This window comes from Melanerpes formicivorus, unplaced genomic scaffold, assembly GCF_026170545.1.
Source record: "Melanerpes formicivorus ecotype bairdi unplaced genomic scaffold, bMelFor1.0.p_v2 SCAF_2, whole genome shotgun sequence".
Taxonomy (NCBI): domain Eukaryota; kingdom Metazoa; phylum Chordata; class Aves; order Piciformes; family Picidae; genus Melanerpes; species Melanerpes formicivorus.
Genome location: NW_027142354.1, coordinates 27,152,266 through 27,179,512, shown reverse-complemented (window position 1 = coordinate 27,179,512; position 27,247 = coordinate 27,152,266). Strand labels below are relative to the sequence as shown.

General features: G+C 39.6%; 1 protein-coding gene across 1 annotated transcript in view; it reads left to right on the top strand.

The window, feature by feature from the left end:
• The window catches only part of EGLN1 (egl-9 family hypoxia inducible factor 1), a 43,030-nt gene extending 15,891 nt beyond the window's left edge, over positions 1-27,139 (top strand). The window contains exons 2-5 of the mRNA XM_068154260.1: positions 16,538-16,657; positions 19,048-19,184; positions 20,399-20,466; positions 22,682-27,139. Coding sequence (XP_068010361.1) covers positions 16,538-16,657; positions 19,048-19,184; positions 20,399-20,466; positions 22,682-22,746 — 390 coding nt within the window. The 3' untranslated portion in view covers positions 22,747-27,139. The remainder of the gene's footprint in view (positions 1-16,537; positions 16,658-19,047; positions 19,185-20,398; positions 20,467-22,681) is intronic.
• Positions 27,140-27,247: the final 108 nt, after the last annotated feature.

Sequence of the window (27,247 nt, the reverse complement as noted above, 5' to 3'; positions counted from 1 at the left end):
CTCCAACTAGGTCTGGCTGCCCAGGGCCACATCGGGTCTGATCTTGCAGGTTTCCAGGGATGGAGCCTCAACCACATCCCTGGGCAACCTCTTCCAGTATTCCACCGCTCTCATTGTAATGACCTTCCTCCTTATGTCCAACCTGAATCTGCCCTGCTCTAGTTTAAAACCACTTTCTCTCATCCGCTCACTATGAGCTGTTTTAAACAGTCCTTCCCCACCTTCCTGTAGGTCCCCTTCAGATTCTGAAATGTAGTTACAAGGTCTCCCTGGTGCCTTTTCTTCTCCAGTCTGAACACCACCAATTCTTCCAATCTGTCTTCACAGGAGAGGTGCTCCAGCCCTCTGATTATCTTGGTGTCCTTCCTTTGGACCCAGTCCAACAGGTCCATGTCTCTTTCATGCTGGGGGTCCCATAGCTGAACACAATACTCCACGTGAGATCTCACCAGAGCAGACTAGAGTGGCAGAATTGCCTCTCTTGATCTGCTGGCCATGCTTTTATTTGGTGCAGCCCAGGAAGCGACTGGTTTCTGAATTGTAGGTTAAAGCTGTGTGTGTTTTCTGAAGAGCATCCAATCCTACTGTAAAAAACAATAATAATAAAAAGTTAAAAGTGCATTGAAACCAAATGTAAACCAGCTATTGTTACTATTCAAATGCTGACAACCCACTCTGCTCCAAACTTACTCTCGTTAATTAGTTACCTTCTCATGCTTGCTGGATGCAGGTTCTTCCTTGACAGATGTCTGCATTTCACACAGGTATTTGTTGTCTCTGTTCATACTGTTATGTATCTGTTGTAAAGAATAATTTGTGTGTATATGAACCTTCAAAATACATATAAACTGCTGCTCTTTTATACCCTCCATCTTCTGGCAATTCATGGACCATCTAAGCCAGATGTTCTATCTGAACCACTGCTTGTAATACACACGGATGGACATATTTGCCACTAATTTTATGTAATCTTGTTTTAAAAGCCATTTGTGCTTTTGGCCTCTGCAACATCCTGTTACGAGTTCCACAGTTTGATTAGATGGAAAAGGAACTTCCTTTTATTTAAAACCTGCTGCCTGGTGATTTCAGTGTCTCTTAGACTCCGTATTGCGAAAACTCTTCTCCCAGTAGTTTTACTTTTCACTGACATTCAGTGATAGTCTGCCAGTTGGTTCCATGTCTCTTTTCAGCTAATGCTCTTTCCCTCCTAAACTGAAAAATGGTTGTTTTTCTAGGTGTTTTTTTGGATGGGTACAGTTTCATGTTTCTGGTCATTTGTGCTCTCTTCTGTGCAGCTTCTCTGGTTCTGCTACTCCCCCCTTAAAGTGAGGCAACCAGAACTGCAGTATTTAACATACAGATACCTCATGAATTTGTGTGCTGTTGTAGACATATAGTATTCTGTGTCATCTTTGCACATAGTGATTTATGACACATTAGTTGCCTCTGCTGCTGCGCTCAGATGATGTCCTTATAAGAGCAGCTTGTATTTATTATGTCGTCTTCTAAAGTGATGCTATCCAGTGTAGAAGGCATCAGTGTGTGTTATGAGTCATCTTTCTTTTCTATATTTGTTGTCCAGGCACTTGGTGGTGTTTTACCTTTCTGTGCACCTTTCCACAGTCAAGGCTAGGATGGATTATGCAATTTATTTCAGTGTTGAATGTGAACACTGCCACTCTGCTGCTCACTGCTTTTCCAAGGTTATGCAAGAAAAGTACACATCCCGTGGGGAAACTTGCTGGTAGCTCCTCTTTTTTTTGACTGAAAGAAGATTAGTTTGCTATAGGGAAATTCCTATTGCAATTTACTATTTTATTGGTCTTTGATTATTACAGTACTTTGGAATGCCTTGGAAGTAATGCCTGTACTTAAAATGCTTTATACTTTAAAATGCCTAAATTTTGCATTAAAATTAATACCTTGAATTAAATTTTTATTAAACCTCCATGATAGCTTGGAGAAAATGACATGTAGTGACTCCCCAAGGCCTTCTAACACCTGGCATGGACTCAAGAGCAACACAGGAATTCCTAGACTGGAGTCCTCACTTTGTCATTTGCCTTAGTGAAAATAGAAAATGGGAGTAGTCTCTCTCATGAGCCAAAAGCTACACCAAAATTATGCTGCATGCTATATAGCTAATAAGCTTAACATACGTTATTTTTACTTGTTTAGTACTTTAACTTTAGAAAGTAGTTTGTAAACATAGAAAATCATACTCCTCTTCAGGACAAGAAGCATAGATGAAGAAGCTAGCTGCTTTTTCACTTCAGTCTTCTCATATGAATGTTGTAGAGGTGTTTCTGAGTTTGACTTACTGTGCCTTTTATTCTTTCTACATTCACATCCTTCTACTTGCAAGGTATACATCCATTTGAAGACAAAGCTACTAACAAATGATCCCTCCTCACTATTGAGGTTTCAGCTTCTGCAGTTGAACTACTAACAGCTCCATAGTACAACCCCAAAGAAAAATTGCCTTAGAGTGAAAAATCCAAAGAGTTATAGTGAAAAACAGAATTTGCCAGTGAGGGGAAGATTGAGTCCCTTTGAGATTTCTCCCTTTGAAAAATCTCTTATTCTCAGCACCTGTCCTTAATTTGCAAAGTGTTATCTTGGCTTGGAAACACTTAATTAAGGTTGCCTTTACAGGATAAGTAAATTCTTATTTTCTGGAGTAATTTCAGTCATCTTGATAGCAGCTTCATTGTATTGCTTGTATCGATCCTGGCAATAAAATACATTACAGTCTTTTTACTGACATTTTAGCATTTGTCTGTGCCAAGCTGGGGGAGCATTCGATACACTTGAAGGCAGAGCTGCCATTCAGAGAGAGACAGGCTAGAGGTAGTTAGCTTTTTGCAAGAACCCTCTTTATGAATGTTTCATCTAGGAGTCAGCATGCAGTGGGTAGATACGAACGTGACAGTACTGTGCTGTGCATGGAGTAAGAGCTTTTTCTTATTTTCAGTTATAATTTTGAGTGCTGAAAGAAACCTCCAGTGTCTGAGATGTTTATTAGTGTGGTTGGTTCAGGAACCAGAGAACACATAAAACCATTTATAGCTGAGGCCTGATGTGGCATCTTGGTCATTAGTGCTTGCAGCTTAATTTCATGGGGTTAGTAGCAGGGCAGTCACAATTAAACCCCATGCTGTGGAACTTGCTCCCTTTGTTTTAACAGCATAAGGTTGGCAAGCGCATCCACTGTCTGTGGGTCCTTAGCTGCTCTTTACTTCAGTGTTTCTTGAGCTTCAAATTGGTTTTCCTTTTCTTCAATTGTACATCTCAAATAAGTTGAAGACTTGGAGAGGCTACAAAGTGAGTTCCAAGATGCCTTAATGTCTTTAGTGCTAAGATACAAAGGCATCTACTACATGTAATAGAAGTTAGTAAAACAGTTAGCTGTCCACAGATAATTTCCTGGAATGCCATTTCTTATTTGGAAACTACTATGCACTATTAGTGTACAATAACAGGTACGTGTTTTAGAACATTTGTTGCTTATTTTCAGTAATTATATAGAATTTTAATTTTAAAATATGGTCTGTCACTGAAAAACATAGTTCTGCCAACCCTGAGATCTGAAGTGATTGTCTGCTGACTTGAAGGAGAAGTTGATTTCCAGTGTAGAAATCTGGCATCTAGTACTTCGCAGAACTGATTGTTGTTCTACTTGCTCCTTAGTTCTCATGATACTCAGCATTACTTTCCCCTTTTGGGTAATGCTGACCTTTGTCAGTGCTGCTAGTCTTCTTATTTCATTTCTTCTGTTGTCGCAGCTTAAAGCTGGGAACAGGCTTTGGAAAATGAAACTTAAGCTCTGCAGGTCATGCACATAGGTTGCATAAATAAGTGCTGTGGGACAGTCCTCGTGGTCTGATGTGACACCTCTCTTCTAGGCCACTATTGCTAATCCTTGCAATCAGTCTCTCCCCAGTGAGTATGATAGACTGTAAAGCCCTAATTGTCCTTTGCTTTACTAGAAACGTTTCTGCTGATTGGGTTTTGAAAGACGTACAGAAAAATCTTTCAGCAGAAATGTTAGGGAATGAGTTGTGTCCTGCCTTGAAATCTACAATTTCTCAGTGGGATGTGGAACAGTGTGCTTCCCTATTTTATTAAATACAGTGCTTTTAAGAAGTAGGACTTCTAATTTTCTGTGTGAGCATTTGTAGAGGAGAAGTCTTGGTTACGTGCTTTTCTAAATGCTTTGAAAGAGGAGAAAACAAAATATTTCAGTGACAAGTTGTTTCAGAGAGGCTTTCTTCTTGTTCCTGTAAAGTTTTGTACCCTGGCTTTTCTGCTTGCATCCTCATTTTGTGTGTAGTTTGGGTTCCACCGTTTCCTGATTTTTTAGAGTTGCAGGCGGTCAGAGCAATGTTGATGAACAGGAGCCTTGCCAGAAAGCATCAACAGGTTTTTCTGGTTCACAGAAAAGAGCTACCAGTGGAGACACCTACTTGCCTTTTAGGAAGGGTGAACGATTTTGATGAATATATAAAACACTGATTTTATTACTGAAAAGTTGGTTAGGAGGAAAGTAAGTAACTTTTTTGCCTGAATGGGTTGTTTTTGTAGCAGTTTCCTAATGTCAAGTATAAATGCACTTGGAACAAACAGAACAGGTTCTTTTTCATCACTTGGCAATAGGTAATGTGGCACATTTCATTTTTCCCAAGTCATGATGGTGATATTTTTCTGTCATCCTGGTCTTCTGTGGTGTAAGTAGTTGTGCTTGATGGGAAGAGTAGGGAAAAAAGCTTATTGGATCAGCACCAGGGAGCTCTGCTCTCTGCAGGAAGTCCTAATCTAAATATAATCTTGCTGGCTGGCATGAGTGTAAATTTGCTGTAAAGTCAGTGAAATCGAGGGAGTTGACGTTTGAGAAGATGGTGGGGCTTTTTTATCAGCTAGGCAACCATGGGCAGTTTCCTCAGATGTTTGTTGCTGCCTGGAGTCAGCATTGAGTACATTCAGATCTTTCTCATGCTCATGTGTTCCTGGAGCAAATACGTGACATTCCTCCTGCTCCAGGAGTTTCACTGAGCTAGTGCAGCTTCCCTGGCACAGTTGAATGCCCTCTTAACCTGAAATAAAGTGGCCAGCTCTGCTGGGATGTACATGGAAGGGGGATGGGTTTTGGAGTTACTTTTCTGACTTGCATGGCCACAGCCTTTCCTCTAGGCTTTCCCCTAGCACTGCTGGGAAGAACCCAATACAGCTGGAATACCAGTAGGATTGTATAATGCCTGCTTATGTTTGAACTGGATACACTGGGTGAACACTGCAAGTGTGGTTTATGTCAGCGGAGAGAGAGGCCCTATTACAGTGTGATGGTGGGATTGTAAAGAGTGGGATGGAGATAGTTTTTATGTGTGAAAGCTCATAAAACCTGCTATGGGCAGAGTCAGCATTTTCTGGATTTAAATTGTAGGTGACTTCAAAGTGTATTACAGGCTGCTTGTTGCTCTTGGGCTTTATGCTTTAGTCACACGTGTGCAGTGTTAATATAAATTAAAGCAGCCCTTTATAAGCATTTCAGTGCATAACTTTTATGTTTTTTTTTAAATTTGTAAATACTCCCAATGAACAGTCTGAGCTCTAATAGTGGAAGTTTGGAATGCTGTGGGCACGCTGAATCATGTATGACCTCTTGCAAATATTAAAAACTGTTTTAAAAATAATTTCCTTCAACATACTGTTTATAGCAGTAAGTTCCTCTGTGGTTAAAATGTAGACTAATAGCTGAGACCTGGACTTTGACACTTCTTGAAATGTTTCATAGTAGTAGTAGTAGTATCAGTCAGGGTTGGAAAGGACCGCAAGGATCATCTAGTTCCAACCCCCCTGCCATGGACAGGGACACCCCACACTAGATCAGGCTGGCCAGAGCCTCATCCAGCCTGATCTTAAACACCTTCAGGGACAGGACCTCAACCACCTCCCTGGACAACCCATTCCAGGGCTTCACCACTCTCATGGTGAAGAACTTCCTCAACATGTCCAGCCTGAATCTCCCCACCTTCAGCTTGATTCCATACCCCCTATTCCTATCACGACCTGAGATCCTAGGAAATCCCTCCCCAGCCTTCTTGTAGGCCCCCTTCAGATACTGGAAGGCCACAATTAGGTCAGGTTTATGTAGATGCAGTAAACTTAACATACTTAGAATACACAAGTATGTTCAAATATCTGGCTAACCATGGTTCTAAATGTGCAATCCTATTACTGTGCAGTTTCACAACATTCAAGTTTATATAAAGCTTATATAAAGCTTAATTTCAGTTATGTGGTTATTTTTCATCTTAAAGCAGAAACAAAATCACAGTTTTAATTACAAAATAACTGGAATCAGTCCTTTATATATCTCCTAATACTTAGCAGGACTATTGTGTACAGTTCTTCTGTAAGGAAGTTCTAGGCTTCTCAGTGTGTATAGCTTTGGGGTGAGAATGGCAGTGATGATAAGTAATGTTCTTTAAACGGCAGCTAACCACCACTTGCCTACCCTTAATCCTCGGGATTTCTTCCTCCCCAGCGTCTCCTTGTCTTAAGATGCATAAAACTTCTTCAGCTTTGAAGTTTAGCCTACTTTATTTTTAAGGTGATGTAAAGTAGGTCTGTGTGCTATATCTAACACTGCTTAAATTAGGCAACCTTGCTTTGTCATGTGTGTTTTTCATCAGTGTGCCTGCTGATGTCATGTGGTTTGCTCTGGAAATATCAGAATATATTTTAGGTGGTGTAGCTGAATGAGACTTGACTTGCTACTATTTTAGTAAGAAGGCTGTTGTAATTTGGTTTAGTCTTACGTTAATTTTAGCTTCTTTAAAGATGTTGTTTCTCTGCACTTTTTCTGAATGGTTAGCGATGAAACTAGTCTCATGTGAGAGCAGAATGTTCTACCCCATCTGAGGGGAGGGAAGTTCCAAAGTACTTGTTTTCTAAGTAGTATTACTCATTTCAGAGCATTTATGATATTAAATTAAAAACAGACGCTTAAAATTTTTGTTGATTGACTTACTTCTCTGTCGGATTTTTGTATGGTGCCAAAACATTGAGTCACCAGTCTGCTTCCCTTGTGGGGAATGGGAAGTTATCCATGGAGGTTAGCCAATTCTACAAACACATTATTCAACAGTTGTTTGAATCTGATGTGTATTGGTCTACTTAATCATAATATAGACAGATTTAGGTTGATAAAATATGCTTTAAACTCTTCTCATCTGCAAAGCTGAGTGTTGTGTTTGCTCCTGGGCTTGTAAGAGAAATATTTTTAGGGGAGCGGGGGTGTGTGTGTGTATTTATATATTATGTTTTTTATTGTTCTAGGTGGTTGACTTTTTATAAGCTTATAGTAGACTTTGATATGAATACTATCAGAATGTGTCATGTTGAACCTTAGAAAAGCTATTCATGCTTTGAAGCACTAATGTAGGTTTGATGTGCTTACATACATATTTTTTAAGGCAATACAGGTGGTTTAGGCTTGAAGATGATGTTGTGTTCAGAGATGCATCACATAAAATTTATTTTATAAACAAACAAAAAACTCCCCAAAAGCCAGTGCCCAGCTCCCCATACTTTTTTAGACTTGAACCCAGTTTTATTTTCTTAATAATCAGTTTGATTAAGCTAATGGAAGCTAGGCTTACAGCTAATGGAAACTCAGGCATGAGTTTCACTGTCAGTTTTAAATCAGTACTTTTTTTTTAAGCTGGCCCAGTTTTGAGAATAGGCATGTCCTACATAACTGGAAAATACTTGTGTGTTAAAAATTGTATCCTACTTAATATTTTGTTAGTTGGGTGGGTTTGTTTTTTTTTTTTTTTGTTTGTTTTTGTTTTAAATCCTGAAACTTGTAAGCTGACTCAAGTGATCTCTTTGGGGAGTTCAGACTTGCAACTTTACAAGCTCAGATAGAGGAAAGCAAGAGAGAACCTTGTTAATGTTTAAATGCTCTTATCTCAGTTTGGTAGTGGTGGAGGCTGCAGGACTTTCAGCTGGGAGTTAGGAAGTGTATTTAAGGTGTTTCTATTATGTCTGTCTGTAATGCTCGTTTCAATCATTTATTGGTGTTCACCTTTTGAGATGCATTTCTCTGATTGCCTTGCTTTTCTCAGTGCTCAATCAAGGCCTTTCTGCAGGGGACATGTCTTCTGTCCCTGCACCAAGAATCTCCACCATCTCACCCAGGTTAATGGCTCTTGCTTGTTAGCTTCATGGGGAGCTTCTCTATCTATAGCTTCTCTATAAGTTTTCTATTAAATGCATTCATCAAAGTGTGAGCACATCCCACATTCTGAGTCACTTCCTGATCATCAAACTTAGACAACTGTGGTTTTGTGGGGTTTTTTCCTGTGAGAACTGATAAATTATCCAAAGTTGAATCACTGAAGAAATGTGCATACAAGAGCTCATTAATGTTTTCACACCTGTGTGCATGCATGAATGAAAGGAATGATACTTGGAAATCAGATTTTGTGATCTTGCAATCAGAATTGAATGGTGCAAGGGGAATACCAAAAATTATGTAGCTTCAGTGAAAAATAGCAGAGCTTATTTGCCAAGTGGCACCTTGGTTACATTCCAGGTGTTTAGAACTCCACGTGGATCTTCTGGGCCTAGAATGCTGAGCTGAATGTGGCCACTCATGCAGCATGAAAATTTCTGCCTTCTTATTTGTGTCAGTTTATTTGGCTGTGTGAAGGCAATACTGTAAGCTGGTAAATGCCAGGTAAAACTGAAGACAAGAGTAAAGCAGTGACTTAATTTGAAGAGAAGTTGAAGAGCTTGCCACTGAACTGCTAAGTTGGCAATGCTTTCTCTGAACTTCAGTCTGAGCAATCAACACCTGACTGGCAAGTTAAATATAAGCAGTACAGTAAAAGTATTAATCTGTTGTTCCAGCCTTTGATGGTATGTTATGTTCCTTGATTTTGTGTGCTTGTGAAATATGGTTTGATCAAAGCAAAGAGTAATCTTGTACTGGTCATTTCACTGAGAAGCCTGGGAAGGAGTGGGGTAGGTCAGGTTACCATTACTTTCTGAACCCCCGAGATGCACGTGGAAGACAGTCCTTGTACACAGTCTATAGTGTAAGCAGCTGTGTCAACTCAATTTTTCCTCTCTCCCTTCCTGAGTTAATTTTTCATCTGTTCTCAGTTCAGCTTGCCTTCCCTTTTTCAGCGTAAAAGCTGGCAGCTTTGCCAGGCTTACATTCAGTTAAAACTTTGCTGCTACCTTCAACAGCCACAGGAGAGACGTGACCCATGCTTGTCTGCCTTGCCTTGAGTTGTTTTTTCCTAGAAAAGCAACTTAGCCCATACTAAGAGCTGGTATTTAAAGTAGTTTCAGTTGTTTTGTCTGGTTGTTGGCTTGTTTTGTTTTGTTGTTTTGTTTTTTTTTTTAATCCATAGGGAGGTGTTCTGCCATATTATTGCAGAGAAAAATGCAGCTGAAAACAATAACTGGTACTTCTTTGCTAATAGATAATTCAATGGCTGTAATGGTAATTTAGGATTAGGAGAGGGTTTAAGTTAAAACAGTTCAAAGCTACTGCAGCATGTCAGTCTCTTTATGTTAGCTTCTAACTGAAGTTTGCAGATTCCCATTCTGTCTTGGAGATGTTTAATTGTTCAATTTTTGAGCCGGTAAGTAGTAGTTTGCTTTCCTCCTGCAGGTTCTTCAGTCGATGATTGCAAGACATGCATTTTTAATGAGGGAGTCTTTGAAGGGACTGATATTTCTCTCCAGCTTTTCCAGTTTCACAATGCTGACTTGTGTGAAAACTGCGTTCTCTAGTTTTGTTTACTAGATTATGGAGGATATCAGCATAACATTTTTCTCAGATGAAGGTTATTATGGAAATACTTGGGATTAGCTGTGCCCCACAGAGTTTATTTTGCCTCTTTCAGCTTCCTCTGTTTTGGGTAAGGCTGGCAAGAGCTTATCCCTGTTGTTATAGAATCATAAAATCAGTAAGGTTGGAAAAGACCTCAAAGATCATCAAGTCTAGCCTGTCACCCAACACCTCATGACTACTAGACCCCAAGTGCCACATCCAATCCCTGCTTGAACACCTCCTGGGACGGGTGACTCCACCACCTGCCTGAGCAATTATTTATTATAGTTATTTTCTTTCTGTTGCAAGTTTCTGTCTCTGTTTGAGGAATTTGCAGGGGAATGAATTCAAGCCAAGTTGTATGTACCACATTAACATGGTTAAGTCAGTAATCATGATGCAGCTCATACAAAGTAGTACAAATACAATCTTCTTTCCTTCAATTTGATTGTTATTTTGTACACCTTGTGAAAAATCTTAAATTGAAATGTTGGGGAAGAACAAGTTCTTGAATTAGAAGCACATCACAGATGGACCATACAGGGACAGGTCAAATGTTGGGTGTTGGATTTTTTCATTTCTATGGCTCTTCATTCCAGTGCGGTGTGGGGGGTTATTTTACATTAATAAATTAATAGATGTCTTCTCTCTGTTTTATGTTTGTGATGTGGGTTTGGCTTCCCCCTTCCCCCCTTAAAGAATTTTAGGGTGTCATGTAACTGGGATTTTCCTCTCTTTCCTAAGAGTTTGCTGTTGCTGCCTTCTTTTATTTATTTTTTTTTTCTTTTAAAGGAACAATGCCTAAACTTGCTCATATCCATCTCTGAGGGGAATGGGATAAGATAGAGGAAAAGGCTTCAGTCTGTTTACCTGCATGTATTCCTTCTTTATATACTTCTTTGTGAAAGGATTTTGAGGCTACTCCCAAATTAGATCACGTTTTCAGCTGCACTGGTGTGCTGTGGCTCCCAAAGTGTCTTAGCTGATGCCTCTTTACATCATGGTTATTCCTTCTGATGTTACCTTTGTGCACTTAATTGTTAGAGTAATGGCTGGCACGCTAAGGATGCCTATGTTTAGCAAAAAAATCCATGGTTTCAATTAGTTTTTCTGTTAACAACATTCCTAGTTTGGGCTGATGCCCTAAAATTAGTTTCCTAGAGTTAAACATTTGCAGGTAGGACATCTGTATGTGAATGAGTGCTCTGCAGTTAAGTGTGTGATTACTTCAGTTTGATAGATACAAATTGGGTGGATTGCAGAACAAGGATGACGCTTTCATGCTCTTTGTATTACTTATGAATTCCAGAGGGTATCTTAGGACAGTGCTCATGTGGTAGACATGAGTGCTTAGACTAAAAGGGAATGCCATTTGGTTGAAGATGCTTGGTATTAAAAGTATTTGCACAGTAGTCTACTGGGTGAACAAATTCAGTGTGTTACTTAAACTTACTGTTTGCGGAAATTTAGATTACTGAATGCTTAAAAACTGCCACACACAGGAAGAGCAAAAGGGAAGACCTCCTTGTCTATTAAGAAAATGCACATAATGCCTTGAAGTTAACTCACCAATGACATTTAAGGGAGAACTGATGAGACTTTGTTTTGAAGAGCTAACAGCTTTGTTGTTCGTAGTCTCAAATGTCTCGGAAACTTGGATGTTCTAATCTCAAATACCTGGCTTTCTTCACTGCAAATAACAGTATTAAAAAAAGAACAAGCTGCAAACCCAGAGTTTTCTCTCTGCTCAGCACATGTGCATTTATTATTTGTACTGAAAAATGTTAACAACAAAAGTATCCAACCTCATTGTTTACCTGGGTTTGACACGATCTCCCTTAATACTGTTTCATAAAGCAACCCATTTCTCATGTGCTCTGTATTGATTTGTGACTTTCCTTACCCTAGCTCGTCTAGGGCAAGGGTTGTCACACCAGCTATTAAGAGCAATATATATTATGCTACACTGGCTGCTTGACAAATTTGTTTGCTTTCCTATTTGCCATTACAGGCTGAGTCATTCTTGCTGTTATAACAAATACGTATTAGATAAGTTATCGCAGCCAAACTGTTTCTTGTCTCTTGCAGTTGAGATAGTGGAAGTTTTAGACCCTAAAGTCAAAACCAAGCTGTTTTTCAAACATTTACAGTATTTTGGACCCAAATGTATGTATGAGATGCTTCTGTCATTGAATATGACTGTTTTTTATGTGAAATTGATGACAACTGATGTTTCCAAAACGCACTGCTGGTTTTCTTTGGCAATGTTGATGTTAAAGATTCCTTTCTTGATTTCCCTTCAGCAAAGAGAACAAGTACCCATTTCAGTACCTCATAAAAGAAACTGTAGCAATAAGATGCAAATTTATGCTTCTTTAATGGCGAAATTATCTTTTTGAGGAACAGATGGCAAAGAAGTGTGCCCTCAGAAAAAAACCTGTGTTGCCCAGAGAGGCCTGGTAACTGTCCTGAACTTCAACAGTGGTGTGTTTTTTTTTTTTTTTTAGCTTAGTGGCAGATATTTAGGTCAGTTACCTAAATATGCCTGAAATGCCTGAAGGCTTTTTCATATCTGAGTAACTCCTTGTGATTTCAGTGAGAATGACACTGCACTAGCTACTCAACGTGTTCATTCATTCTGTCTTGTAGTAGCTCTTTCACTAAGATTTTGAGCAACGACTAATGCCAGGGTTTAATTTATATTATGTATCTTAGCAAAACCCCTTAAATTTAACTTCCCTGTTATTAGGAATGCTGTTATGGGATTGGACCTAAATTTGCTTTCAGCACAGGACTGTTCATGCTCCATGAGAGCTGGATAGTGTTTATGTGGTACGTGGACCTTTTTTCAAAAGGGTTGGCTTTCACTCGAAACAAAATATCTTCCTCTTCCAGCCTAGCATTGCTTTGGTTTTGTTCCTTTTTTTCTCTATAAGAAAGGAAGTTACAAAACCCTCATTGTATTATTTGATATCTTTGATATGATGTTGTGATTTTTGTGGGTTTATCTTCCTTCAGCAAAACGGGTGAGTCATGGCTTTGACAAATACTAGGTTATATTACTTGATACATATAATACGTTTACATGAGACCTGTAATGATGACTACACTACAATTACAGTAAAAGGATTGAGAAGCTTAAGAGCCTAATCTTAAAATAAGTACATTTGGATTTTATAGAATTTTTTTTGTTCTGTTTTGTTTTGTTTCCATGTAGAGTAGTCACTTCCTTTTCATGTGAATGAAGTTCAGCCTAATTTTTAGTTTGGTTGGTTGGTTGGCTTTTTCTTTTTATAGCCAGGATGCTGCTGTTGGTGGAATACTATGTTCTGAATTCTGCCTAGAAGGAGCTCCCAAAAATTGCTTCTTCACTTAAGAGAGTATATGGAAATAAGGAGTTTTAAAATGTTTGCTACTATAGCAAAATCTGCTTATGTGTGATGCAGAAGTATTTTACTGACTGAACTGCAAGTACTTTATTTCTAAGCCTGCTCAAAGCAGAGTTTCTTGCAAGTAATGCAATTCCTTTGTCACCCCTCTTTTTCTGATTGGTTGTTGTATTATCCATGGACTATGGCAAGTTTTATTTGCTCATGTTTTAAAAAAGAGGGGTGGGGGAATGTAAAAGTATCAGTAGAAAGCGGAAAAAAATGCAATGAAACAGTTGATTTGAAATTCTGATCTGATGGGTTCATAGGACGTTAGGGGTTGGAAGGGACCTTTGCAGATGATCAAGTCCAACCCCCCTGCCAGAGCAAGACCATAGAATCTAGCACAGGTCATGCAGGAACACATCCAGATGGGTTTTTAAAGTCTCCAGAGAAGGAAACTCAACCTCTCTGGGCAGCCCTTTCCAGTGCTCTGTGACCCTCACAGTGAAGAAGATCCTCATGTTGAGGCAGAACCTCCTGTGCTGTAGTTTATATCCATTACCCCTTGTCCTATCACAGGGCACAATGGAGAAGAGCTTGTTCCCTCCCTTTTGACACTCAGCCCTCAGATACTGATAAACACTTATTAAATCCCCTCTCAGTCTTCTCTTCTCCAGACTAAAAAGCCTCAGGTCTCTCAGCCTCTCCTCACAAGGCATGTGCTCTAGTCCCTTAATCATCTTGGTAGCTCTCTGTTGGGCTCTCTCCAGCAGATCCTTGTCCCTCTTGAACTGGGGAGCCCAAAACTGAATGCAGTATTCCAGGTGAGGTCTCACCAGGGCAGAACAGAGGGGGAGGAGAACATCCCTCAGTCTGCTGGACACACTCCTCCTAATGCACCCCAGGATCCCATTGGCCCTCTTGGCTCCAATGGCACATTGCTGACGCGTGGATAACTTCTTGTCCACCAGGACTCCCAGGTCTTTCTCCACTGGGCTGCTCTCCAGCAGATCACCTCCTAACTTGTATTGGTGTAGTTTAGTATTCCTTCCCAGCTGCAGGACTCTGCACTTATCCTTGTTGAACCTCATTAGGTTCCTCTCTGCCCAGCTCTCCAGTCTGTCCAGGTCTCACTGAATGGCTGCACAGCCTTCAGGTGTATCAGCCAAGCCTCCCAGTTTGGTATCATCAGCAAATGTGCTGAGCAGACACTCTTGTCTGTCTGTCCCCTCATCAATGTCATTGATGAAGATGTTGAACAGGACCAGACCCAGCACTGATCCCTGGGAGACTCCACTAGTTACAGTCTCCATCTGGACTTGGCACCATTGACCACCACTCTTAGCACTCTATTGTGTAACCAGTTCTTAACTTAATCTCACTGTCTGTTCTTCTGTCCCACACTTCCTGAGCTTAGTCACAAGGATGTTGTGGGAGACAGTGTCAAAAGCCTTACTAAGGTCAAGGTAGACTGCATCCACTTGTCTCCCTGCATCTAGACATTCTGTTACATCACACAAGGCTATCAGATTAGCTAAGCATGATTTCCCCTTGGTAAATCCATGCTGACTGCTCCTGGTAACCACCTTCTCTTCCAAGTGCCTAGAGATGAACTCCAGAATAAGCCACTCTGTCATTTTTCCAGGGATGGAGGTGAGGCTCACTGGTCTGTAGTTTCCTGGAACCTCTTTCTCACCTTTTTGAAGACTGGAGTGACATTGGCTTTCCTCCAGTCCTCAGACATCTTTCCTGTCTGCCAGGATTTTGCAGAAATGGTGGAGAGTGGTAGAGAGACAACATCAGGCAGCTCTCTCAACACTCTTGGGTGTATCTCATCAGGCCCCATGGACTTGTGAATATTCAGTTTGTGTAACTGATCCCTAACCCAATCTTCATTGACTAGTGGAGAGTCTTCCCTCCTCTAGGCTTCTCCTTCATCCAGGGTCTGGACTTCACCGGGGAGTTCAGTCTTAGGAGTAAAGACAAGCAAAGAAGGCATTCAGCAACTCTGCCTTCTCCACATCCTCAGTTACCAGGGCTGACAGTTAACATTTTATTGGGAAAAATACTTTTGATAGTTTATGTAAGAGAGGTGAAAGAGCTTGCAGTACAGAGATCTGACTTTAAAAACTAACTTAATCAGGCAAAATCTAGACAAGAATGATTGAATTTAAAAGTTTTGGCATTTGTTGGGTTTGGGTTTTTTTTATGCAGCAGACGTTCACTGAAGTTAGTAGTGTATTGGACTGTTGCTAGAAACTCACTTTTTTGCTTTTCTTTTGAAATCATGTCATGACTCATTGCAGATTGGAGGTTAACATTGCAGATGGTAGTGGATAGCTTGGCCGGGAAAATGTTGTTCTGATATTTTTCAAGAGGCTGAAATGATTGCTGTTTGCAGAAAATACATAAAGATAAGAAGATGCGCTGTACGACAAACTGACCGTGTGAGCTGATAGCTAATCAGTCTAATGAGGCCATCTGTTAGCAAGATGACCAGTCTGTTTTGCATGCACATCTGCATGTCTGAAGACTCAGAAATCAAGTCACCTTCTAGGGATCTTTCAAGTCAGCTAAGCTAAGTGCCCCATCAGAAACCAAATATACTACTGTCCTGGGAGTCATTTGATGTTCAGAAGGTTATTCCAGATTACTGTTCAGAAGGTTATTCCAGATTACTGTTCAATGACCATTTTCAGTTTCTTACTTCTTGACTAAAAAGGATGTTTTTGTTTTACATGTAGGCTTGTTTTAACAAAGGTTCAAAGACCTCCTATGTACAGGCCAAAACGTGAGCCCAAGGGTGTATTTGGGGTAATTGAGTAAGATAGGCTAATGGTCTTGTCTAAAATGTCCAAAAATAGTTTGATGCTGCTTTTTCAGGAGGAATTATTTGCATTGGAAGCACAGGAGGAGGTGGAAAGGAAAGAAGCAGGGGAGAGGGATAGCTGTTTGTGAACCTTAGTCTGGAAAACAAGTGTTCTTATCAGGAGTAGCACATGCAGTAGTTTAATTATTTCTCCTCTCATATTTCAAGGGAGGGAAATATGAATAAGTAGTCACAACACGGGAGCATCTCCACCTTCCATACCTCAATGTTCTCCAATGTGTTACACACCTCTGTTGTAGATATCCTTTTGGGTTCAAAACCAGGTTTTAAATGGAAAGAAAGCACAGATTAAAAAAAAAAAATCCCATTATTTCTAACAATTTTTCTGTTGCTTATGAACAAATGAGTTAGGAATTGATACAGCTAAAATGCAGCCTTTCCAACATAGAGAAAAAATTAATTCTGTTTGTTTGTTTTTAACTGTAGGCTATGGTGGCTTGTTATCCAGGCAATGGAACAGGATATGTGCGCCATGTTGATAATCCAAATGGAGATGGAAGATGTGTTACGTGTATATATTACCTTAATAAAGACTGGGATGCTAAGGTATGCAACAGTTTCGTTCTATAACCCTTTTTTTTTTCACGTATACTTGCTAATGCACCTTTGTTTGTTTGCGTTCTTACATTGTGTTAACTGTGGGTATCTTTTACCTCCCTGATTCTGCTGGTGGTGAGGAGTGAGGAGTTTATTTTCAGGGTTTTGAATGACTCCAGCAGGACCTCTGACAGTGAGATTGAAAGAAAAATGCATGTTTTTCATGTTTGATGCCAGCACCCAAATTTCATAAATATGTAGTTATACAACTTACTGTATTATTATTTGTATGGTAATCACACACACAGGCACAAAGAGTAAATAGAATAGAATAAACCAGGTTGGAAGAGACCTTCAAGATCATCACGTCCAACCCATCATCCAACACCACCTAACCAACTAACCCATGCAACCAAGCACCCTATCAACTCTCCTCCTGCACACCTCCAGTGATGGTGACTCCACCAGCTTCCCGGGCAGCCCATTCCAATGGGCAATCACTCTCTCTGTAGAATTTCTTCCTAACCTCCAGCCTAAACCTCCCCTGGTGCAGCTTGAGACTGTGTCCTCTTGTTCTGGTGCTGGTTGCCTGGGAGAAGAGACCAACCTCTGCCTGTCTACAACCTCCCTTCAGGTAGTTGTAGAGAGCAATAAGGAACATTTGAAAAGAAATGGCTTTTAGTTTGTTTTTCCTGACACTCCTGTTGAAAGATGCTATAGCCTGGGAGCAGTTTCAGATAAGGCAAGTATTATCGTTGTTGCAATGTCAAGAGAGTTCAAAGCAGCACAAGGCTTTGTATCACTGTAGATACAGGGTGTAGGTTAGATAAGGATCTATAAAACTGTTCAAATAGCTTACAAATTTACTACCAGCAACTCAAAATTCTCCATAGAAGTAGTGACTATGATAAAAGAACTTGCTAATAGGGATTTGCCTAGCAATTCTGTGGGATTAGATGCAGCATCTGTCTGTATTGAAAGCATGATAGAGTAATTCAAAGTACAGCAGTGCAAAATTGTTTATTCGTTGATTATTGTGCAGCTAGCTGTGAAGAAGTTTGTCATCGTATATGAAAAATGCTTGGTGGTACTACTACGTAGGAAGTAGCATGTGGAAAGGCACATAAGCAGTCCATTTCTGTGGATGGAGTGCACTAAGTAAGGATAACACAGGTTGCAGCTCTGAGAGGTTTTTGTTCTTTGTGGGTTTTCCCACTTTTCTTGAGTGCTGTCCATAAGAGCTGGATGAGACAATGCAACTGATAACATCCTTGCATAGAACATTCTAGTTTGGAAAGCTGAGAAAATAAGGACTTGAAGCTTTCTGTTTCTGACTTCCTCTTTGAAATGTTAAACTGAATACTTCAAATGGAAAATAAATGGCTAGCCTTAGTTGACATGATAACATCTTTGCATGTAAGTGAACTGGTTGGACTGAACATCTTAAAATACAACTTTGGGGCATTTTTAGCTCACTCACAGTTTCTTCCTGGAAAAAAGTTAATATGTACCAGAGTGTAGAAGTCAAACAAATTGTGTTTTTGCAGTAATTGAAAAAGTTACCAGCTGGATATTTAATTTGTGAACAAAAATACATATTTTCCTTCAAAATCTGTTCTAAATTACAAGCTAATATATTAGCAGGTGTGTTGGTTATCAAAGAAGCTCAGACTTTCTTTAAGACAGCAAATTGTCACTTCTTGTTTTCTGATTTAGTTCATGATTAAAAACCAGTTCTTTATATCAATTTACCTTGTTAATACTTGCACTTTTCCATGAAGGTTACAGTGGCTATCTTAGTTAGATTTAATGACATCAATAATTATCAGTAGGAAGATGTTAATGTGACTTAAAAATAATTGACCCCACTACTTGTGCTGTTTCCTAGGCATATATGGGTAGGTCCAAATGTCTCTAAGCCCTGGAGAGATCTAAGGTGGCCAGGATTAATAGACATTCAAGCTTAATTACAGAAACCTGACATAAATTTGTGCTGCTGCTGAAACAATCTCTTTAATGGGAAAGGGTGAAACTGGGATACAAACCGCAGTGTTCCTCTCATTTTTCCAGCGTATTTTAGACACCTGTGTAGAATCGGTCTTATCCATTTTTTGTGAGAAGGTAATGCAGCTAGAAACCAACCAGTCAAAACCCACAGCTTTTTACTTAAACATGACTGAAGGTTTGATATTTGCAAGTATACTGAAATTACTCAGTAAAAATGTGTGGAATGTTTTGTTAAATTTATTGATGGAAGAACAATGGATTTGTAATTTCTGTAGCATCTGATAAAGGCTTTTATTTCACTTACAGGTGTCTGAAATATTTTTAGATGTTCAGAGTTTTTAATACAATGAGATGTTGTTCTCAAGCACTGGTTTTAAACATTTAATTTGTAGGTAAGTGGAGGTATCCTGCGGATATTTCCGGAAGGCAAAGCCCAGTTCGCCGATATTGAACCCAAATTCGATAGACTGCTATTCTTCTGGTCTGATCGCCGCAACCCTCATGAAGTACAGCCAGCATTTGCTACAAGGTGGGGCTGATGGAGCAAATCCTAAGAAAGGACCCAGTCTGAGGTCTTTCCATGTATAGTTCCGGTCTCACTGTGATGGGATTAGGCCTTTTCTTTGCTTCTGAGTCTATACCAGTGCAGGTAGAAGGGAGGACTGGAAACACCAGAAATTTCTCAGCGTGTACTTGTCAGATTTGGGTAGGAGCACACAGAGCCATAAGCTGACCCCACCTTAGCCAAAGGGTGTTGTCCTCATTATTTCTCTGTAATGGCTTTACACTCTTCTACCTGCCCTTTGTTCTTAGCATTTTGCTGTGTTACTGGAAGATTGGCAAGGTACTTGAATTTTAAGTCCCATCTTGTTGGGAGGGAGCTGTAAGAAAAATAGTCAAACTAAGTCACCCCATTCTAGTTTAGGAATGGGTAGAGGGTACGACCATAAATCTTTCCTTTCTCTCTAGTGTGTTAGAGTGGTTGTGCCAAGTTTAAGTCACAGGAGGAACTTGATAGCTCCTTTGTCCCTCTGTACTGCAGTGGATGATGCCAAAGGTACCTGCCTTTACTGCCCCCACGTCGAGTTTCCAGGTAGCATTTGTAGTTGAATCACTAGAATTGTTGATCCAGACTTCCTGTTGCCCATATCACAACACAGCGCACTGAACACTGACTGGAGCTGTGAGGTAACACAAGTATCTTTGCAAGAAGCAACTTGGAATTGCCATCAGCATGTCAGAAGGCTGTGCCCCTCTCCCCTCCCTGTGTTTCCTCTGCCATTTGCTAAAGCTCCTTAAAGTCCTTTCTCAGTAGCTGACATTTCATATTTAAATCCTCTATGGGCAGTGGAAAAGTAGAGGAGCTGTGTAATAAGGGGCGGTTAATTTTCCTGTATGGCAAACACCCATAAGAAGAATTTCATCCAATGTGACTTGGTGATGGCCTTGACTTAGTAAAGCAAAAGCTGAAGTCACAGGACAAGGTGACATGGACAGAGGTTGTTTTGCAGGTTCTGGGCAAGAATCTGGACCAACTCATTAGGAAAAAGAAGCATAAGCTTGCAGCATCACTTTCAATGACTGTTCAGGTGACACTAAAAGAAAAAAAAGTCCTGTGCTTCATGAAATCTTTTTTCTTTCGGACTGTGGAAATATCTCATTTAAGTTGTGTTTTATGTCAAATGCTTTACTTTGGTGGTTTTTTTCTTCATAGTTCAGTTCTTTTTCCGTCCATTTCCCTAGGTACGCAATAACAGTGTGGTATTTTGATGCAGATGAACGAGCACGAGCTAAAGTAAAATATCTAACAGGTAATCTCTTGTTTTACTATCTTCTGTGTCGGTTTTTTGGGTTTTTTTCCTGGAAGAATGGCTAAGTAGTCCAGCCTCATCTCCTTGACCCATCCTGTGCACAAAAAGGGAGAGAAAAACAGTGTTACTCAGCTTTTACAGGGAAGGTGACCCAGTGTTTGAACTGCTAGGCAGTGACTTAGAAAATCCAGGCCTGTGCTTTGTCCTGCTCACACTTCCTGTGAGACCCGAGGCAGCTCAGTATTTTTATATGGAGGATACAGCTTCTCCATAGTCTTGCCTCTGTAAAGAGATGCAGGGGTTAAATACAGCAGAGCCCAAGAGGCACAGCAGAACTGAGAGCCCTGGAAGTAGTTTGATCAGATATAATGATTCAATGAGTGAACAAAACTTAACTTGATCAGAATATTTACATTGGAAAAAGAAAGCTTAAAATCAAAATGTGGAAGCAAAGAATGCAGTTACTTCCTCAGTTTCCACTTCTACATGTCTAGCATCTGTTTTCCTTTTCTAGTTTCTCCTTCAAGAGGAAGTTGATCTAATTTTCCTGTTCAAATTAGCCTAGGACTTCTGTCATGCTTGTAATTGCTGTCACGATTTTGTATTTTTATTATAGTTGAAAAAACCCAAACAACAACAAACTAAGGTGTACCACAAGCTTACACATGCACAGTTTCTCCACAGTTTGGGTTTTTTCCAGGAGTACCAAAACCAATGATGTTGAAGACGTGCCAGTCATTTACAAATGAGATTTCCATTCATCGCTCTTAGGCATCTGAAGCTTGTAAGTAGGAGCAGAGCTATCTAGCAGCTGTAAAAGGTGCAGCTTAGCTCTGCCCTGCTTGGTGCAGCCAATGTCTGTGCATTTCGTGAGTGGTGAGAGCAGTGTAGCTCCTGCTTGACTTGCAAAGAAGTGCAGGGAGTCTCTCAGCTCCATCCACGCAGGCTGTCCCACTGTTCGGTGGCACGTGCCCAGCAAGGCACGGTGAGTTCCTAGGCAGTTAAAATGCTGGATAATGCCTGCCTGGACTTGACAGGAAGCCTGCCTGTGTGTCTGAGCTAGACTTTGTGTCATTGCACAGCTCCTGGAGCCAATCTTCCTGGATTTGAGTTGTTTCAGTTGTCTCCATGCAGCTTCAGCTGCTGTCTTTTCAGAGAAAGTGCATTGAAATGATTTGGGTGGACTTGGTGTCTGCAGGGAAGGTGCTCTCCACAAGCCCTCCTCCTCCAGGCTCCCCCTAAACTTTGGGCACTGAAAGAAGAAAGTCTGGTTTGGGGTAGCTGTTTAAACTTCCATGGTGGTTTGCTGTATAGTATCATGTTGTGATTTCAGTTTTTGTTTGCAAGTAAAATTGCACTCTTTGTTTTGTACCTGCCACAAGAAGTATGCAAAATGCTTTTTACTTTCTACTGACAATAAGATATAAAATTACAGAATAAAACATCCTAAAATAGAAGCATTTTCATTTTCATCTTACTGTCATGCTGCATGGTGTTAGTTACACTATGTGTGGCTTTTCCTTGAATATGAGATACTCTGCTGATTTTTTTTGATAGTTAAACTTCTGTTTGGGCTTGTTGCATTTAGTAATGGCTAAATTTGGTAAGAGGTGAATGTGAATCCCCTAGCCCTTCTGCATCTTCTGAGGACTGGCTAGAACATAAGGGGATTCATCTTTTACCAAACTTCATCCATCACTAAGTGCAACAGGGGTACTTGGGGATGTCTGTGTAAAGTTTTAGAGGAAAGGACAGAAGAGGGGTGGGTTGGTTGGTGGTTTTCTGGTTGGGTTTTGGTTATGGGTTTTGTGTTGGTTTTTTGGTTTTTTTTGGTGGGTTTTTTGGTTTGTTTTGAGAAGGAAATCAAATGCAGTGTTACATCTTAAATTCCTCAGTTTCTTTACATAGGCAAATGACCAGAAACTCTGGATATTCTGGTCAATATCCTCAGATGAGCTTCAGAACTGCATATGAAGATAAATTAATCCAGTTTTGTACTCGGGCGGCCAAATACATGTCCACTTTCGGAGACAATGAGTGACCAGGGTTACAGAGAACATACAAAAACAGCTATCTTGCTAGATTGTATGTACTAGACAATCTTTGAAGTATTCTCTCAAAATTAATCTGAAAATTGATGTAGCAATTTGATACACTGTACTTTGATGATAAATGCCAAAAAAATAATACCAGTTTCCTTTTCATATTTCTGCAGGTGAAAAAGGTGTGAGGGTTGAACTTAATAAACCTTCTGACTCAGTTGGGAAAGACGTTTTATAAGCCTTTGATTTAGCAACTCCTCTTGCTATTCTCCCTGATAAATCTTGATGCTATCTATTAACTTCTGAATGTGAATAACAAGATAAAAGAAAATCAACGACAAACCAACATCTTAATAAAGAAGAAAACAGTGTTTCAATGTTGCATCAAATAGGAGGTCCTTTGACCACTGAAGCGTTGTACTATGTGATTGTGACTCCAGGCCTGTGACTGCTTATGTGAAGAAGATAAGCAATCAGTAAGAAACAGCAGATGCATCTGGACATAAATAAGTGCCCTACATAGAATTTGTCCATCCTTATATTTTGCCAGACCTGTCATCCAGCTGATTCCAATTCATCTCTCCCTTTTTTTATATGGTAAAAGTTTGAATTTTGGGTAATTTTTGTATGACCAGGTACAGTTTATCAAAATTGAGTCTTAAAAAAAAAAAAAAAAAGAAAAGAAAAAAAAAAAAAGAAAAAAGTGAAAAAAAAAAAAGAGAAAAAAAAATTACAGTATTCTCCAAAATAACATGGATCTATTTTTGTAAAACTGTTCATACTGTTCTCCTCTGCCATGAAAGACCTAATTTAATGTAAGGGTTGCCAGTAACTGATAATCACTTTAATTTTCTTTACACCTTAAGTCAGAAAAGGAGCACTTTAATTACCAGCTAAAAACCTGATTGTTTTATATCATATCTCACACTAATCTTAACTTTTAAAGATTGCTGCTGTATTGTTTTGTGGGGGTTGGTTTTTTTGTTGATGTTTGTTTATTTTGGGGCTGGGGTTTTTTTTGTTTCTTTGGTTTGGGGGTTTGTTGTTTGGTTTGTTAACTATGTCCTCTTGAACCTCATTAACAGAAGCAAATCAGTATCTCACTGTTACTAACATTCAGTTTGTGGGTTTTGTTTGTTCAGTCCACAGAGGGGAAATTTCTCTCTTCTTTGTTTTCTGGTTTGTTTGTTTGTTGTTTTGTTCTTTTTTTTTTTGGTTGGTTGTTGGGGTGTTTTCTGGGGTTGTGTGTTGGTTTGGGGGGGTTGGGCTTTGAGTTTTGTTTGGGTTTTTGGGGGGAGAGTAGAGAGTGGGTTTGGTGTTTTTTTTGGGGGGGGGGTGTTTGTTTGGGTTTTTTTAAAGTGACTGGCACTAAACGAACTTGACACTATCAGTTGCTGTCATTGGCTTTGGGGACCTGGTAAATACCATTAAGTTGCAAGAATATACAAGGGCTTTCCTAGGCTATTAGAGGTACCCAGAACCTCCTTACATACTTGACAGTAAAAGTTGAGCTTTCTTCCTTTTCTAAAGTACACTTGCCACCCCCCTTTCCTTTGTATATAAGTTAATAGAATATCTGAAATTCTTTTTTGTTTTTAATTTCCTTTTCAAATGTTGGTGTCCTATGCAGTCTGTAATTTGACACCTTGATCTATTATATAGTATCAAGGAGATAGTCAGCACACTGAAGCTGAAGTGCATCACTGTAAGCTCCTTGTGCAATACGTCGTTAGGTTTTCACCGTGCTGAGGGATTCCCACAAAAAGGCACTGCCCTTTGATCAATACTGAGGTATGTATTTAGTATGAAAAAACTATCTTTTACATTGTTTTCATTTTATTAAGGAGAGGGGACATCACAGAATACAAGCCAAATGTGCAGAAACTTTTATGCTCTTAAGAAATCAATGTTTTGGATACATTTTTATTTTAATTTTTCCTTTTTTCCTTTTTTTTGTTCCCCTTTATTTTTTTTCTTCCCTGAGCTTTAAAAGCTTAAGAAAACAAAAGCAAACCTATAAAAGACAACATTCACAATTGCAGAACTTTGGGAGTGGATGAACTTACCCACCGCAGTTTTCTATCTGTCCCTTGTTTCCTTACTCAGCCAAAACAATGTGAGTGTACAGAAATATTTCTGTATATATTACCACTTGTGACCATTTTAACATCTGTATAGTTTGTATTCAATTAGAGACCTTTTCTATGGAAAGCTCAGTAATTTTTTATTAAAAACGTTACTATTGTTCATGTAAAACATGAAAAAGCTCATTGTTTAATAACAAACTGACAGAAGAGAGGGAAAAAAGTCAGTATTGGTATATCATTTAGGAGAACCAACAGAAATACCAGTTTTGTTTTGATTTCACTTTGCTTTTTCTTTTTTAGTGAGTTTTTTGCCCTTCACTCTTCTCTTCATTTTTCCTCTTTTCTTCCCGGAGAAACAGACAGCATCCCTTTACTGTAAGTGCCTCTGCCAACCTGGCCAAGGAGTGCAAATCTTCATTACTGTCTGGTCTGCAGTACATGTAGGCTACCAATGAAACAAGCAAAAAAAAAAAAAAAAGCCACCTCTTCTACTTCATCTTCTGTAGTACTACTTTAAAGGAGGTTTGGTTGGGTTTGTTTTAGAAATGTAAGCATAAGCCTTTAAACTCATTTCAGCCCCTCTGTAATTCAAACTTATGCAGTTACATGGTGTATCAAGTTCTAATCACACTGTAGGTTTGTGCTTGCCAGACAGGTTTTAAAAGTGCTTAATTTTTCTCTCCATGTAAGTCATTACGATAGGGTCAACAAATCAGGTCAGCCATTTCTTCCATGTCCATTAGAAACTGTTCATTTCATGTCGGTTGAATAGTCAGTCTTGAACATCACCAAGCAGGTCCTTGTTTTAAAACTATTTTTTAAACTGTCTTATGATCTGTATGTGTCTAGTCCTGGTTAAAGATAAAGCTTCATAATGCTATTTTTATTCATGATGTTAGCTGGCTGTGAAATATGAGACCTTTATCTATAGCAGGCAAAGAAATTCAGGATTCATTTACAGGTTGCCTATAAACTTGTGTAATTTGAAAAGCAGTGTTCATTATGAAAGAGCTCTCAAGTTGCTTGTAAAGCTAATCTAATTAAAAAAAAATATGTATAAAGGTTCTTAAACTATGTGGTCATTTGTAGTCTTTGTAACTTTAACAGCTGTTCTGTAGCAGCTAATTTGTAAGTACCTCCCTGAAAAAGGAGGCATCTGGATTTTGGTGGGGTGTTTCATTGGGCTTTTGGTTTTTTGGTTTTGGTTTGGTTTGGGTTTTTTTGACTGCCTACAGCCTGGAAACAAACCAACCAGCCAACAACAAACCAAAACCAAACCCAAACAACAACAACAAAAAAAAGCCAAACAAGCGAACAAAATCACAAACAACCCAAAACAAAAAAAGTCTGTTTGTGTATGGTGATCATTTTGTTCATTAATTTCCTCCCTCAAAAACATCACCAAGTTTAGACTGGCTGGGCATAGAGGCAGCTCTGTTTTTTTCCCACTGCTTTCTGACAGGTATGTGAGGTGCAAAATCAAAGCCATTTTCAAACAGGGATTGTAAAATGGGAGCTCTTCCATGGCTCTTAGTGAATTATGAGGCCTTTGAAGATGGCAGAAGATTGGTAGAGTCTACAGCTGCCAACACCTACAAGATGCCACACAATTTCCCTCAGCTTTTTCATGAGCTTTGTAATGCCTGTATGGTAATCAAAGAAATATAGGGCTGGCTGTGCATCTGCCATTGTGAAGCCCCCTTGTGTGTGTTTGTCTGTGGCTGGTTCAGAAAAAGTTACCTTGATCTCTGGATGAATCTGCCAGCCCTAGTGCAGCTCTCATAGCACTTCGGTACCTGTTGTGTTCAATTCTGCTCTAAGGTGTGTTAAGGTGAAACCTAAATGCAACAACACTGACCTGATCCCAACGTGCTTTGAGGCTTTTTCCATGCTTCAGTGCTGTGTAACTTTTTACATGTTCTCTCTCTTCCTCATCTGTTTAACACTGAACAAGGCAAAACCTCCCTAGCCCTTGCAACCATCCTGTCTAAGCTTGATATTTTTTAATTATCACATGGTCATTTTGCATAGTAAAACCAAACACTGCACAAGGGAAGAAAGAAAGACCCTTTCAAATCAAAGGAAGGTAACACACAGCCTGTATCTTATGTGAAACATCTGGCTGTGCTGACCCACTCTAAGGTCAGTAATGGAAAGATCATATTTCTGAGACATATCGATAAGCACAATCAGACTGGGTAGTACCATTTTGCGCTTGCTGAATGCTTTGAAGAAGAGGGGAGAATGCTAAGGGACAACAGGAAACTCCCCAAGTCTAGCACATGTACCTTGGCTGCAGGCATGCAGATAGTTGCATATATTTGAAAATACATAGTGGAAATGTCTGAGTACTAAACAACAAAGACTTTGAAGAAATTCATGGGACTTAACCGGATTTGTATCTCATTTGCTTTGTTTGAGGGGAGGTGGGTATGGATCTGCAGATATGTAGGTCTCCCATACCTGGATTTCATATAAAATAGTTAGCTGTTTTTTGGTGTGGATGTAATTAAAGCTTGTATGTAAGTAATTACTGTGAATGCATTGAAGTCTATTTGTGTTGTTGCATTGCTGTAGGAACTGTGTTCACTCTGAAGCGTCTGTTGAATCTGAGTTGCCTGACCCTGTCTGATAGGTATAGATAGCAGCTGG